The sequence below is a fragment of the Priapulus caudatus genome, unplaced genomic scaffold (genome assembly GCF_000485595.1).
Source record: "Priapulus caudatus unplaced genomic scaffold, Priapulus_caudatus-5.0.1 Scaffold183, whole genome shotgun sequence".
Classification (NCBI taxonomy): Eukaryota; Metazoa; Priapulida; class Priapulimorpha; order Priapulimorphida; family Priapulidae; genus Priapulus; species Priapulus caudatus.
Window position 1 is genome coordinate 494,388 of NW_014577244.1, and position 12,836 is coordinate 507,223.

Here is a 12,836-nt window from a genome sequence, read left to right on the forward strand (position 1 = left end):
AACACGATAATGCAGTGTGCGAACAATTGTCACACCACCGTCATCCCGTCGCCGCCAAAGTGAGCAAGGCAGCGAGAGCGAGCGAAGCCGCGAATGGCTGCGAAATGCAAATTAGTCTAATACGATGGCACTTGTCTGCTGACGATCTGCGCCATTAACTGCCTCTGATTGCACTCGGCCATTTATGGCGCGGATGACGCGGCGCAGCGAATCGACAGCGGTGCACGCGTGCATAGCCACGCGCCTCCATCCTGCGGGCACATATGTTTGCTCTTCATGAGCGCATACACACACGTGATATAATATATATATACTATATATATATATATATATATATATATATATATCAGAAGTAGATAATAGTGGGAAGGAGTTGACTTCAATAAACAGGGAAATTCGTCATTTACTAGCCTTATAATACCTACGATTTACTACGTGCCTAACTCATCCAACTTAAGCCTCAAATCGACACAGTACATTCGCCTAGCATCGTGCGAAATCGTTTCCTCGTATACACCCGCAATCCGGAGATACAGACTAAAACGTACGACACGATTTTCCAATTCTGTTGGCCAGCAAACTCGATGGAGTTCGGAGGGCTTCTTTGAAACAAAAGGCAGCTACTAACCACAGCTTGCTCTCTCAGCAGGCGGTGTGGCTCGAGGGAGATTGGACATCGACGCAACACTCGCGAGAAACCTTTGAACCGGTATACAGCTACATACCGGCATACAGCTGGTATGCCCCACACCACGCACGTTTCACCGCAATCAGCAGCAGCTCCAGCTCCAATCTCCCTGCAAGCCACACGCTCTGCCGAGAAAGCAAGCTGTGGTTAGTAGCTGCCTCTTGTTTCAAATTAAAGCTCCGAAACGCATCGAGTTTGCTGGCAACAAAGAATGGAAATCGTGTCGTACGTTTTAGTCTGTATCTTCGGATTGCGGGTGTTACGACGGAAACGATTTCGCACGATGCTAGCGCGAATGTACTGTGTACGATTTGAGCCAAGATGAATGAGTTACGCGTAGTAAATCGTAGGTATTATAAGGCTAGTAAATGACGAATTTCCTTGTTTATGAAGTCACACTTCCTTCCCTATTATGCTACTCCTAGATATTATATTATATATATAAATTGTAGTCTGTATATAAATTAAAGACAAGGCCATCACTTTTAGCTGTTACTTCGAGTTTCACGGCTTACGCGATCATCAGACAAACTTTAATGAAGAATAACCTTGTATACATTCCATAACCTATATAAACACGAATGGCGCTATTGTTTTAGTTATCTATGTTATGTAGTTCTATAGCTCTAGTAACTATAGCCCGCGTGCGGTTGCCACTAAGTTCCGCAGGTATTAAGTTGTCTGAGATCGCGTAAGCGGCGAAAACTCGGAGTAACAGCCTAAAAGTCGATGTTTTGTCTTTAAATTTATCTACAGACTACAACATTATTACGCTCTCAACGATGTGCATCGAGCACTCTACCGACAGTATAGCTGCGTTCACACGAGAGAGAAAAGTGCGTTCACACGCTAAAATATACGCGCTTGCTAAGCCACGCCTTGCTCTAGCGCGAAAGCTCCGCTTGCCTAAGCGAGGAATCATATTCCGCGCCATCTAAGCCGCGTATATTCGGCACCACCTGGCGCGCTATGCTCACCTAGACTGGTTAGCCCGTTCGCTGCACACGTTAGTGTAGCGTGTGGAACTGTCGACCGGGTACCGTCTATATTATTCCTGGCTAGCTAAGCCTCGAATCTCGTCGTAACTCGTGTGAACGCATTTTACCAGAACTTACGACCAACTAAGTACGGTACCAGCTAGCCGTGTATACGTTGGGTGAACCCGCCAGCTATGATTCGGTACATGATGTGCTGTGATGTTCGAAGCTGTGTGGTGTGTGTGTGTGTGTGTGTGATTGTGAATGTGTGTCGTGTGTGATGTTTCGATGTGCGCGCGCGCGTGTTTGACGTGCGCATGTTGTACATGTGGCATGCATGCCTTCGTACATGCCTTGGCGTCGTATGCGTGTCTATACATTCGTGCGATAGGTGTATGTTTGGTGTGGCTGTGGTGTGTTTTGTGTTGTGTGTGTGTGTGTGTGCCTGTGTGTGGTGTGCTGTGTGTGTGTGTGTGTGTGTCGTGTGGTGATGGCGGACACTGAGTGTGCTGTGCCCGAGAACTGTGTGTGTGTGTGTGTGTGTGTGTGTGTGTGTGGTATGTGTGTACGTGTTTGTATGTATATGTATATACTACATAGACAATAGGTTGCGCATTGTTACCAAGAAAACTGCGTGGGTGTTGCTGGCATTAGTACAATTAAATTACTTCAGTACACATTGCCAAGCGAACACCTTGATTTTCATTTACACTGCACGTTAATACTGTTGTTAAACGTTAAACGTTATGTTCTACTATAAACCGTAACGCGCATGGTTTTAGACCGACCTAAGAACAGTTAAACTGCAGTGAATATTATCGCGCCTTGATTTACCCAGACACCAAGTTACAAAACAGCGAGGGTCAAAACATTGGTGCTACGTGGTGGCGTGAAGAATACGATGCGCTAATGCCATTGCTGGTGACCGCCTGCGGCTGAAACCCCGCATGCGGCTCACATGCAATTATTAGGTTTTTGAAAATCCGCACTTATCTAGCAAGAACGGCGATCACCCGCTTTGTAAATAAACATAAGAATATTGATGAATATTGGGAATATCGATAGGCATGGATCGCAATAGTTGATGAAAAACCCGTTTCGTCGAAAACCGCAGGCTTCCATTATCGCTGAATATTCGTGGAAGTTTTGATATTGGCGATGGTTAATTCGCTTCAATTGCAATTCATTCGCCGATTGAAATTAATTTCACTCATTCATTTAACACAGTAAAAAAGAAGCACAAAAATAATACAGATTAAGTATGACGGAGCTATAGTCAGAGCTGAGCTGATCGGTATACGGGGAAGGGGGTATTTTCAGCAATCAGGCGTGTGGATATTGCATCGGACGAGAGTCTTTATCATGTAAACCCTGCTGTCAAGATGTCATGCGCCGCCAATTCGTTAACGACAGCGCCCAGTGCGCTGGCTAGCCAATCGAAAATTAATTACATTTCGACGCAAATAGATGATTCGGCGCGGTATTTCCTGCTGCCTTCACGTGTCCGCTCGACTCTGCGTGCTGTATATATATGTACGTCATGGTGATACTGCGCCGCGGGTCCTCTCTCTATGCTGCCACTACCGTGCGCCCATGCAGCTGCCACCGCGGCATGTTAAAAACCTTTGTTTCCAAATATGGCTAACCATTAAGTTGCGTATGCGGCGAATTGAACAGCCTCGACGGACCGATATGTCGTCTGCTGGCCGTACGGAGCGCGTACGGACTCCCCCGGGGGGGCGTGCGTAGCGGACACGGCAGGAACATGGTCGCGACAACCCGACGCAGAAGTATAGCGCTGATGCACACCGCACCGCGGCGGCGGCGACGCAAATAAAATCAGGGAGCTCACTGCGACGCGAGGCGCCCCGAGCGAGGCGCAAGCCGCATGTTAATAATTACTTGCTCTTTAATACGTGATTGCAATCCATTTGCTCCCCAGATGGGCCGACAAGACGTTCTTAGCGCGAGCGAGCCGGCCCCGAAACGCAATCACCGGATGAGTCGTGATCTAATGAAGCAAAAATTCGCGGCGCGCTGCAACATGTCGGGCGATGCGCGCGCAAAATTACGCGAGAATTAATTGCCTTAATTTACACAGTGGAGTTTGTGATGGTCCATTAGCAATTGGCGCAATCAAATTAACGGGGCTGCGAGGCGAGCAGCGGTTGCCCGCCGCTCAATTAAACACACGCCGCCTGGGGAGCAGCGAGGCAGATGGTGGCGAGAGCGCACGCACGCAGCAGCAGCGGGCACGGAGAGAGGATGAGGACGCTGCGCATCGCCTGGTAACGTATGGCTTTAACCGGAGCTAGTGTCTAGTATTCGATGACCTATCCGTGCTTCATTGCTATCAGAGAGAGAGAGAGAGGGAGGACACACACACACACACACAGAGAGAAACAGAGATAGCGACACAGAGAGAAAGAAACCGCGATACCGATTCGAGAAGATTCACTGCATTATGCGAGCGATAAAGAGGAGAGCATGCTCACCGCGTCCGCAAGCCTCATCGACTGCTAGACACTGCTAGCTCTGCATGGGTTCAGCTACACAGTTATGGTTAACTGCAACCGTTATGCCTCATTTACGAGGATCGTAATGACATAATGTGTGTACCGCGGGCGGCGTACCTCAAGTGGTATTAACATTACGGTAATTAAGAGCGTTTATGATCTGCGGTATAGTACCTGCTCTCCCAGACAGTTTTATCCAACAGGCACGCTCAAATACAATAATCTAGTCGCCACTTACCTATCGCATGCGAACCACTAGAGACAAGCAACCCTGTAACAGCTCGCGGGGAAACTAATGGGAAGTCTGGTGCTCACATTTACATGCATCCGTAGAGTATAGAATGATTATTTATTGCTATATTTCTCATGCACACGTATCATCACTATGACAATGTGCCCCACCCCATAAAGTACGAGCGCTTACCGAATCGCGGGCATGCACGCAGGCAAAGCAGCAAGCACTTAGTAACGTGCTTATGGGCTGTAATTCGGCTACCGTGCGTGCCATGATCTCGTAATCGTATCTCAATAATTAATCACACCAAATTTCACGTACATTCGAGACTTTCTGCATTGATTTTCGCGGCAGCTATGAGAGAATTCGTTATAAGAAAAAAGTATGAAAAAGGGAGAAGAGAAACTAGTGGTATTACGAGTAATAACCGTGTAAGAATTAGAAAAAGGAATATCGTACTACGGTAAACGACCACAAAAAACAGCGAGAGAAAAGGAAGAGAAAAAAATAACACGGATGGTATACGATAAAAGTGAACAAGAATAATAGGAATTGCATGAACTAATATAAGAGAGAAGATGTGAAGAATGAAAGAATAAAAGAACGGAAAGGAATGAAAATGTGTATTAGTACAATAAAGCGTGCGAAAATCACACGACATTTACGTGACAACACACGAATATCATGTGCGAGCAAGCTTAAATCTTGATAATATATTATTCGCAAACAAAAATTCACAAGCATTATATTCTATACGTTATCAATCAGATGATGTTCTACATAGTGTAATCTATAAAAATACATGTATAGCAAGTCAGCGTGTATATAATTTATAGAAATGCTGAACGCAATTCGTTGACCATCAATGACAGGTAACGAAATATTATCTTGCTGCATGCTGATTCATTTTTATGTCTACTCGTAAATGCGAATTAGCCTAATTTGACACAAAGTGTAACCGTTACTACATTAAACATTTTCAGATTTACGTTCATGCATTGTTAATGCACTTGCAAAGCATATTGTCCAAGAGGTAACGATAAGATTAAATTTAATAGCGTAAGAGTAAGTATAATAGCAGCTTGCCGGACGAGTCGATCAATACGACCGCTGATGGCTTTGGATAATATAACACTAAGACTACTGAACAGTATAGACAACCGGTATGTCCGTGTGAAGCCACCTTAATGTTGCCTAACTCTGATAATCTCGTTCGTAATCGGAGAGGATACGCGAGCATTGAGCAATGGATGAGCTAACACGTTGGGACGGCTATTCGTAGGAAAAATTAGAAGCGACATTTGCGCTGAAAATCACACGCTAGCTAAAAAGCATTAGCGCGGAGAAAGACTGTATACGCTAGCACCGTATGCTGTTTATAAATACTACAACGTTTGCGCCATCCTAACGTATTTTTTCGCCGAAACAATAAAATGGCGATGTTGCGAAATTACCAAATTGTTTGAAAGAAGAAAAAAATACGCACATCGTATCTAATAAAGAAAAAAAAAAAAGCGCACGTTAACCGTAATGTATGGCGAGAGCGCACTGCATGACGGGTCATATAGATACAGGAGAGCGAGCAAATGTGAACTGGGCGCCATTTATAACTCGTGCGTTACGCCCAGGCCGATAATGATTGTAGATTTTGGAGCGATCGAACGTGATCAGCGCAGAGAAACGTTGGCGGTGTGGGATAACTCAGCCCCCCGAGCGCACATCAATTCCCAGCGCTGCCCCAGGCGTAGCTAATCAACGATGTGGCTTTGTGCCCAAATAGGTCACACAAATAGCCGGCACACGAAGCAGCACTATTTGCCAGAGGTGTGGGCAAAGCACGGGCAAAGCACGGGCAAGTGGACGCACACGCACATGCATACATACGCGCGCACGCACACACACACACACACACACACACACACACACACACACACACACACACACACACACACACAATGCGTACGTGAATGGAAACATTTTTTTACTCTAGAATCAAACTTGTATCACTGCACTCGGTTATTTCAAATAATATTTATATTTACGCCAAGATTTAGCCAGCGAGTATTACAAGCAAAAATAGCAAAAATAACGAGCGAAATACAAACCGAATGTCACCGAAATCGACAAATATAGATGGAGTGGTGGTGAGAGATTTATCACGCCATAACTTTGATGAAAATATTTGAATTCACTTGACATCTATTTTGATGCGTATTTAAAATTTTAATCTTAAGTGTGATTACTCATCACGCTCTTAAAACTGCGTTTTCGCGCCGACTGCTTGGTTAACGACGGCCGCACATGTCACATATATACGCCGCGCGCGCGAAATAAAATGTCATTATCGGGGAATAAACGTGAATCATTCGCGCGCTTTATGTTTTCATATATATTAATTACAAGTTTGTTCGGTTGCTAGGCGACAGACGGCCGAGGAGCGCGAGGCCGAGAGGCAAGCCGCTAGTCGTCTGCTTATGTCTCTGCATCACCAGGAGGTGGGCAGCGGGGTCGCCTTTCCCCGACAGGAGGCGCACTGCATCGCCAACGCATCCCTAAACGCGTTGCAGAGTCTACAGCCGTGGGCTGAGACAAACGCGCTACAGACACAGCGCGCCACGCTGGAAGCAACTTTCTAAGTAGTTTATGTGACGGACGCACCAGACTGTGGGAGTGGCAACCCTATCTCTAATATGGCTTCCGCTTGCATGCTGCTGCAGGGGACGATTACATTGTTGTTTAATTAAACAACAGCAGGAGGAGGGTCATGCGGCATCATTTCTTGATACGCGCCCTCGGCAACGAACAAACGCATGCGTTTTTATATAATTGTAATGCGTCATGATATAAATAGTTTTAATTAATGTGTCGTGCTATAGTACCACGGTAATAATTTCAGTCGTTACGATCTTTTTAATATGTATATATATAATATATATATAATATATAAGAGGAGGGAGAGATAGAGAAAGAGAGAGAGAGAGAGAGAGAGAGAGAGAGAAAGGAAATATATAGAGAGAGAGAAAGGAAATAGAGAGAGAGAGAGAGAGGGTGCGGGAGGGAGAAGGGGCGTAGATACATATAGATGTAGAGGAGGGAGAGAAAAAGAGAGAGAGAGAGAGAAAAAAAGAAAGAAAGAGAGAGGGGTAAGGGGAAGGGGGAAAGGGCGTAAATACATATAGATGTAGAGGAGAGAGAGAAAGAGAGAGAGAGAGAGAGAGAGAGAAAAAAGAAAGAGAGAGAGGGGGTGCGGAAGGGGGAAGGGGCGTAGATAGATAGATGTAGAGAGTGGAAGAATAAAAGGAGGTTTAATAAATAGAGAGAAAGGGGAGAGTGGAAGAAGGAGTTAGAGCGGCAGGGAGGGGAGGGTGTGAGTAGTGAGTGAGGTAGGTAGGAAGAGGGCGAATTATGAGAGAGTTGGTGAGGGGTAAGGGTGAGAGAAAGAATCGAGCAAGAGAAAAGATACAGGTGGATGGTTAGATATGAGAGAGAAAGAGAGAGAGAGAAAGAGAGAGAGAGAGAGAGAGAAAGGGGGAGGGGGAGATAGAGAACGCGAGAGCGCAAAAAGTAGTTTATTGATAAAACTCTACTTCTAAAGATGTTTAATTATTGCTACGCGCGGAAATGAAACTTAAAATGAAAACTGCTCCGCTAATCAGCAAGTAATTTCGATCGAACATTCGCACGGTTTATTACTCAACCGTTTACTTCCTATACGGACGCTGCGAGAGATATCGGCTACGTAACAGGCTAGATGGCGCCAGCGTCTTCAGTAGCAAGCGTGCATTTATATGCCACTACTATCGTCGACGTTTATGCGGGAATCGACACAATTCACAGAGCACTGCAAAGTCACATTAAAACGTCAAACAGTGGAAGCGAGACGGTTTGCACGTAGTCGCGCGTGCTCCCCCTTATATTTTTGTATTCCCCCACCGCGCTATACACGTAGCTAGAAAGAGCTGTCCATGCGTTCACCCGCACCGTGTGTGTGTGAGTGACCTGATTTCATGTCATATTAAATGTTAATGCGTCGCAAAAATGCCGTGCATTCCCGCTCATACACGCTCTCTCGCTCACTCTCCTTCTCAAACAAATACTAGTCGATGGCTTCGCAGCCAGGATTCGCTGGCACGCACCCGCGGGAGGCGACTGTCGTGTGCGATTGATCGGCTTCCCTGTGTGTAACAACTAGGCGGCAGCGCTCTCGCACGCGGGGCTGAAACCCGCGCGCGCGTCGTCGCAGACGAATTTTTCCCATAAACGCATTACGTAATCGACGCGTATTGCTTCGCGCTTCGTAAATTCTTCATGAGCAGCAGCACGCGAAATACGCGAGCGTTACAGATGACAGCCGCCGCTTGGCGTCGCTCGCGCGTGCGCCGCCTCGTCTCGCGTCGTCGCTATATCTCTATGTTGTTTGTTGCGCGCCCCGCTCTGCGCTGCCGCCCCGAACCAAGCGCGGTTTACCACGAGAACACAGAGCTTGCTGACGTTGGTTGGGCGTGCGCGTAACTCAGCATTATCCGACGACATGCCGGCAGTTAGAGTAGCAGCGTCGTCCGCCGCGTACACGCGCGCTCTCTCTCGATGACGCGAAACAAATCTTGATATCGCGCGTAAGAGCTGCAAATGTGCAATGTTCGCCCGATCGTTCCATTAAACACTCTCTCGCCGCGTGCGTGCAGCAGCTATTCGCAGTGAGAGAGCTGCTCCGCATGCGAGAACGACTAATGAACGCAATCGAGACATACGCGCTCCGCTGGAGCGGGGATGACCGATGCTCGAACACGGGCTTCACGCCCACGGTCGCCATGTATACACGCTTGCGACGGACGAACCATTTTGCGCACCGACGGAGGAAGCAGCAGCAGCAGCGGTGGCGGCAGCGGTGACGGCGGCATCACCGTGTGCTGCTGCTGCTATCAGAGCGCCGAATCAGCGCCGCAGTTTAGTTTAATTGAATCAATTCGCGTGTAATAGACCGACACGCGATAACTAGCTGTCGGCTCGCTCGCTGCGAGCCTTCGTGCGCGCTACACAGCGAGCGTCTGCGTCCCGGCAGTAGTCGACGACGTCTCGCGGGCGTTGCGGGATTGTCGAGCCGCGTCGTTAATTGCGGCCGTAATGAGAAGCCGGCATCGATCGCGTGCGCCGAAGCGCTTTGTTCAGCCCTCCCCCACCACCCGCGCGCGCACACACACACACACACACACACACACACCAACCCTATCAAAAAAGATCAAGCCAAAATCACAGCCACCGTTGCTCATCACCACACGCCACCGTCACCGCTAGCACCATACTACAGTTATTATCATCATCATGATCATCATGATGATCATCATCACCAGTATCATCATTATAATCATCATCATCATCAGCAACAGCAGCAGCAGCAGCACGCAGCAGCAGCAATTATAAACAAACACAACAACGAAAACAAAACAAAATCAACCAAATGCGTGACATGGGAAGCAGGGATGATGGGAAGCAGAAGACGACAGGAACATGCTCGGGACATATATATATAATAGACAAAGAATAATTTTGGGAGACAAAACGATCATGCTTAGCGCTCGCGGCAGGTTGCAGGCGCTGTTGTGTGGCTGTCAACCGACCGGCGCTATTTCATCGCTTGCTTTAGTCGCAAAATGTCAAGTTCCCTCATTAAAAGCGCGGCTTTATTTTCGCGCGACTATTATTCCGGTCGGCAATTACCGGCGCGCGTAAGTTCTGCCAGAAACGGTCATCGACGTTCAATCTAATGCCGATTTGGGCCGCCGACGATCTGCCCTTACGATTCATGTCTGACTAGCCGTAACGTGTATTATATCCAGTAAGTACGAATTTTAGGACAGTTCTGCGCGACGAGACGCGCAGACCGAAGCCAATTCGTGGGTCGGCCGACGTCGTCGGCGTGCGCCGTCCCCCGTCGCGACGGCCGCTCGCTCCTGCGCGTGTAGAGACCGGAAGTCAGAACTGAGATATCGCGTCTTTGGTGCCTTGGCCCTTTCTCTCTCTTCTCTCTCTCTCATCTCTCTCTCTCTCTCTCTCTCTTCTCTCTTCTCTCTCTTCCTCTCTGCTCTCTTCTTCTCTCTCTCTCCTCTTCTCTCTCTCTCTCTCTCTGCTCTGTCTCTCTCTCTCTCTCTTTCTCTCTCTCTCTCTCGTTCTCTCTCGCTCTTTCTCTCTCTCTCTCGCTCTTTCTCTCTCGCCTCTCGTACACACACGCCTTTCTTCTCTGTCGATCTCTTTTCTCTTCTTGGACCTTTTTCTATTCCGTCTTCCCTGCCGCTCCCTCTGTCGTCGTTCGGAAGTATCGCTGGGGCGGCACTTCGATTACCCAACGGTGTAGCACGAGATGAACGACGAGAGCGAGACGCGATAGAGAGAGAGAGAGAGAGATGAGATGAGAGAGAGAGAGAGGAGAGAGTGAGAGAACGAGAGCGAAAAACAACGAAACATTTTGGGAAGAGCTGCATTGAACGAGCTATCGTGGAGTGTGAACGATAACGCCTCGACGACGAGGGCGATCGGTTTGCATGTTTATGGGAAAACAGCAGACAGCGCTGCCGACGCGATATTGAATTCTCGATTCCGTCGCACGCGCAGCCAATCTTCGCTATCACCGGTCGGACTGAGCCGAGTGCGTGCATTTACGAGCCGCATTGATGAGACACGTAACAGTCAAAGGCTTGATGCGTGTATGCTTTCTGTCTTAATGAGTATATATATATATCAGAGTATATAATAGAGATCTCTATTATGTTACTCTGATTATATATATATATATTATATATTATATATATATACTATTATTAATACCGATGCGAGTGTGCGTGTCTGCGCGTAGTGGTTGCCTAAATGAGGTATGTGTGCCATGTGTCCATTGCGTGCTCGCCACGCACGCCACGTATATCCGTAGGCTTATGCTTGATTTTTGTATGTCTGGTGTGTGTGTGTTTGGTGTGTGGTGGTGCTGTCCGACGCGTGAACTGTTGTGTTGTCGTGTGTGCGTCGTCGTTGTGTGGTCTGGCTGTGCGTGCGTGGTGTGTGCTGCATTGTGTTTGTGGGCGGCCCTACTGCGTGACCCGTGCGTGCCTCAAGTTAGGCTGCGTGCGTGCGTGCGTGCGTGCGTGTGCAAGGCACGACGTGCATGCTAGTATACTAAGTGTCGCTGAGTACCACCACACTGCCGGTCGGCTCGCATGTGTCGCAATAGGCATGCGCCAGAAAACGGGTGCTCGTGCCACGCCTGAAATCACCTCGCTCTAGTCGCATTTAAGCGCGCGCTATTTATGTGGAAACTGGCGAATCACGACACTGACACGAAGCTATTAGTATAGGCGGCCTCGTCCGGTCATCACTGTCTCTGCCAGGCAACCTCGTACAGGACACTGCTCGTACTGGAACACGGCGCCGCTACATGGAAACACGGCACCGTACGTGGAAACACGGCACCCGTACGTGGAACAACCGCCAGCCGCACAGAACAACCGAACTGTTACATGCGAACACGAGCAACATAGTACATGACAACACGGCAACCGACATGGACACGGCAACAGTACCATGAAACACGGAACGTACATGGAACACCGCAGCCGTACAGGACACGCACGTACATGAAAACGGCAACGTACATAACACGGCCGGTACATGGACACGGCAGACGTACATGGGAACACGGCAACCGTAGGACAGGAAACTACAGGGAACACGCACCGTACATGGAACACCCCAGTCGTACATGGAACACGGCAGCGTACATGCACACTGCATCCCGACTGGAACACGGCAACGTAAATAGACACACGCAACGGTACATGAACCAGCATCGTACATTAGAACACGGCAGAACCGTACATGGAACAACCGCCAGCCGTACATGGAACACGGCAACCGTACATGAAACGGCAACGCGTAATGGAACACCGCAGCCGTTACATGCATAAGTAGCAACCGTACACTGCGAACACCACAGCCGTACATGGGAAACGTGCAACCGTACATGGAAACGGCAACCGTGACTGGAACAACCGCAGCCGTACATGGGAAACACGGCAACCGTACATTTTGCGAACACGCAGCTGCTAAGGGAACACAGCAACAGTACATGCGGAACACAGCACCGTACTGGCAACACCGCAGCCGTACTCGGAAACCGCAACGTACATGGAACACCGCCAGCGCGGCCTATTAGAGTTTTGCCATGGACTCGTACATGGAACACGGGCACAGTACATGGAACACACACTACCGCGTACATGAACACGGCAACCGTACATGGACACAGCTACGGTACATGGAAACCGGCCAACCGTACATGGACACAGCAGGTACATGGAACACGGCACCGTACATGAACACAGCAACCCGTACATGTAACACGCGAACCGTCATGCGACACGGCAGCCGCTACA

At 48.4% G+C, this 12,836-nt stretch overlaps 1 protein-coding gene across 1 annotated transcript in view; it reads left to right on the top strand.

Annotated features, from left to right (window-relative positions):
• The window catches only part of LOC106806866 (T-cell leukemia homeobox protein 3-like), a 17,677-nt gene extending 10,356 nt beyond the window's left edge, over window positions 1-7,321 (top strand). The window contains exon 3 of the mRNA XM_014809001.1: window positions 6,836-7,321. Coding sequence (XP_014664487.1) covers window positions 6,836-7,052 — 217 coding nt within the window. The 3' untranslated portion in view covers window positions 7,053-7,321. The remainder of the gene's footprint in view (window positions 1-6,835) is intronic.
• The last annotated feature ends 5,515 nt before the right edge of the window (window positions 7,322-12,836 follow it).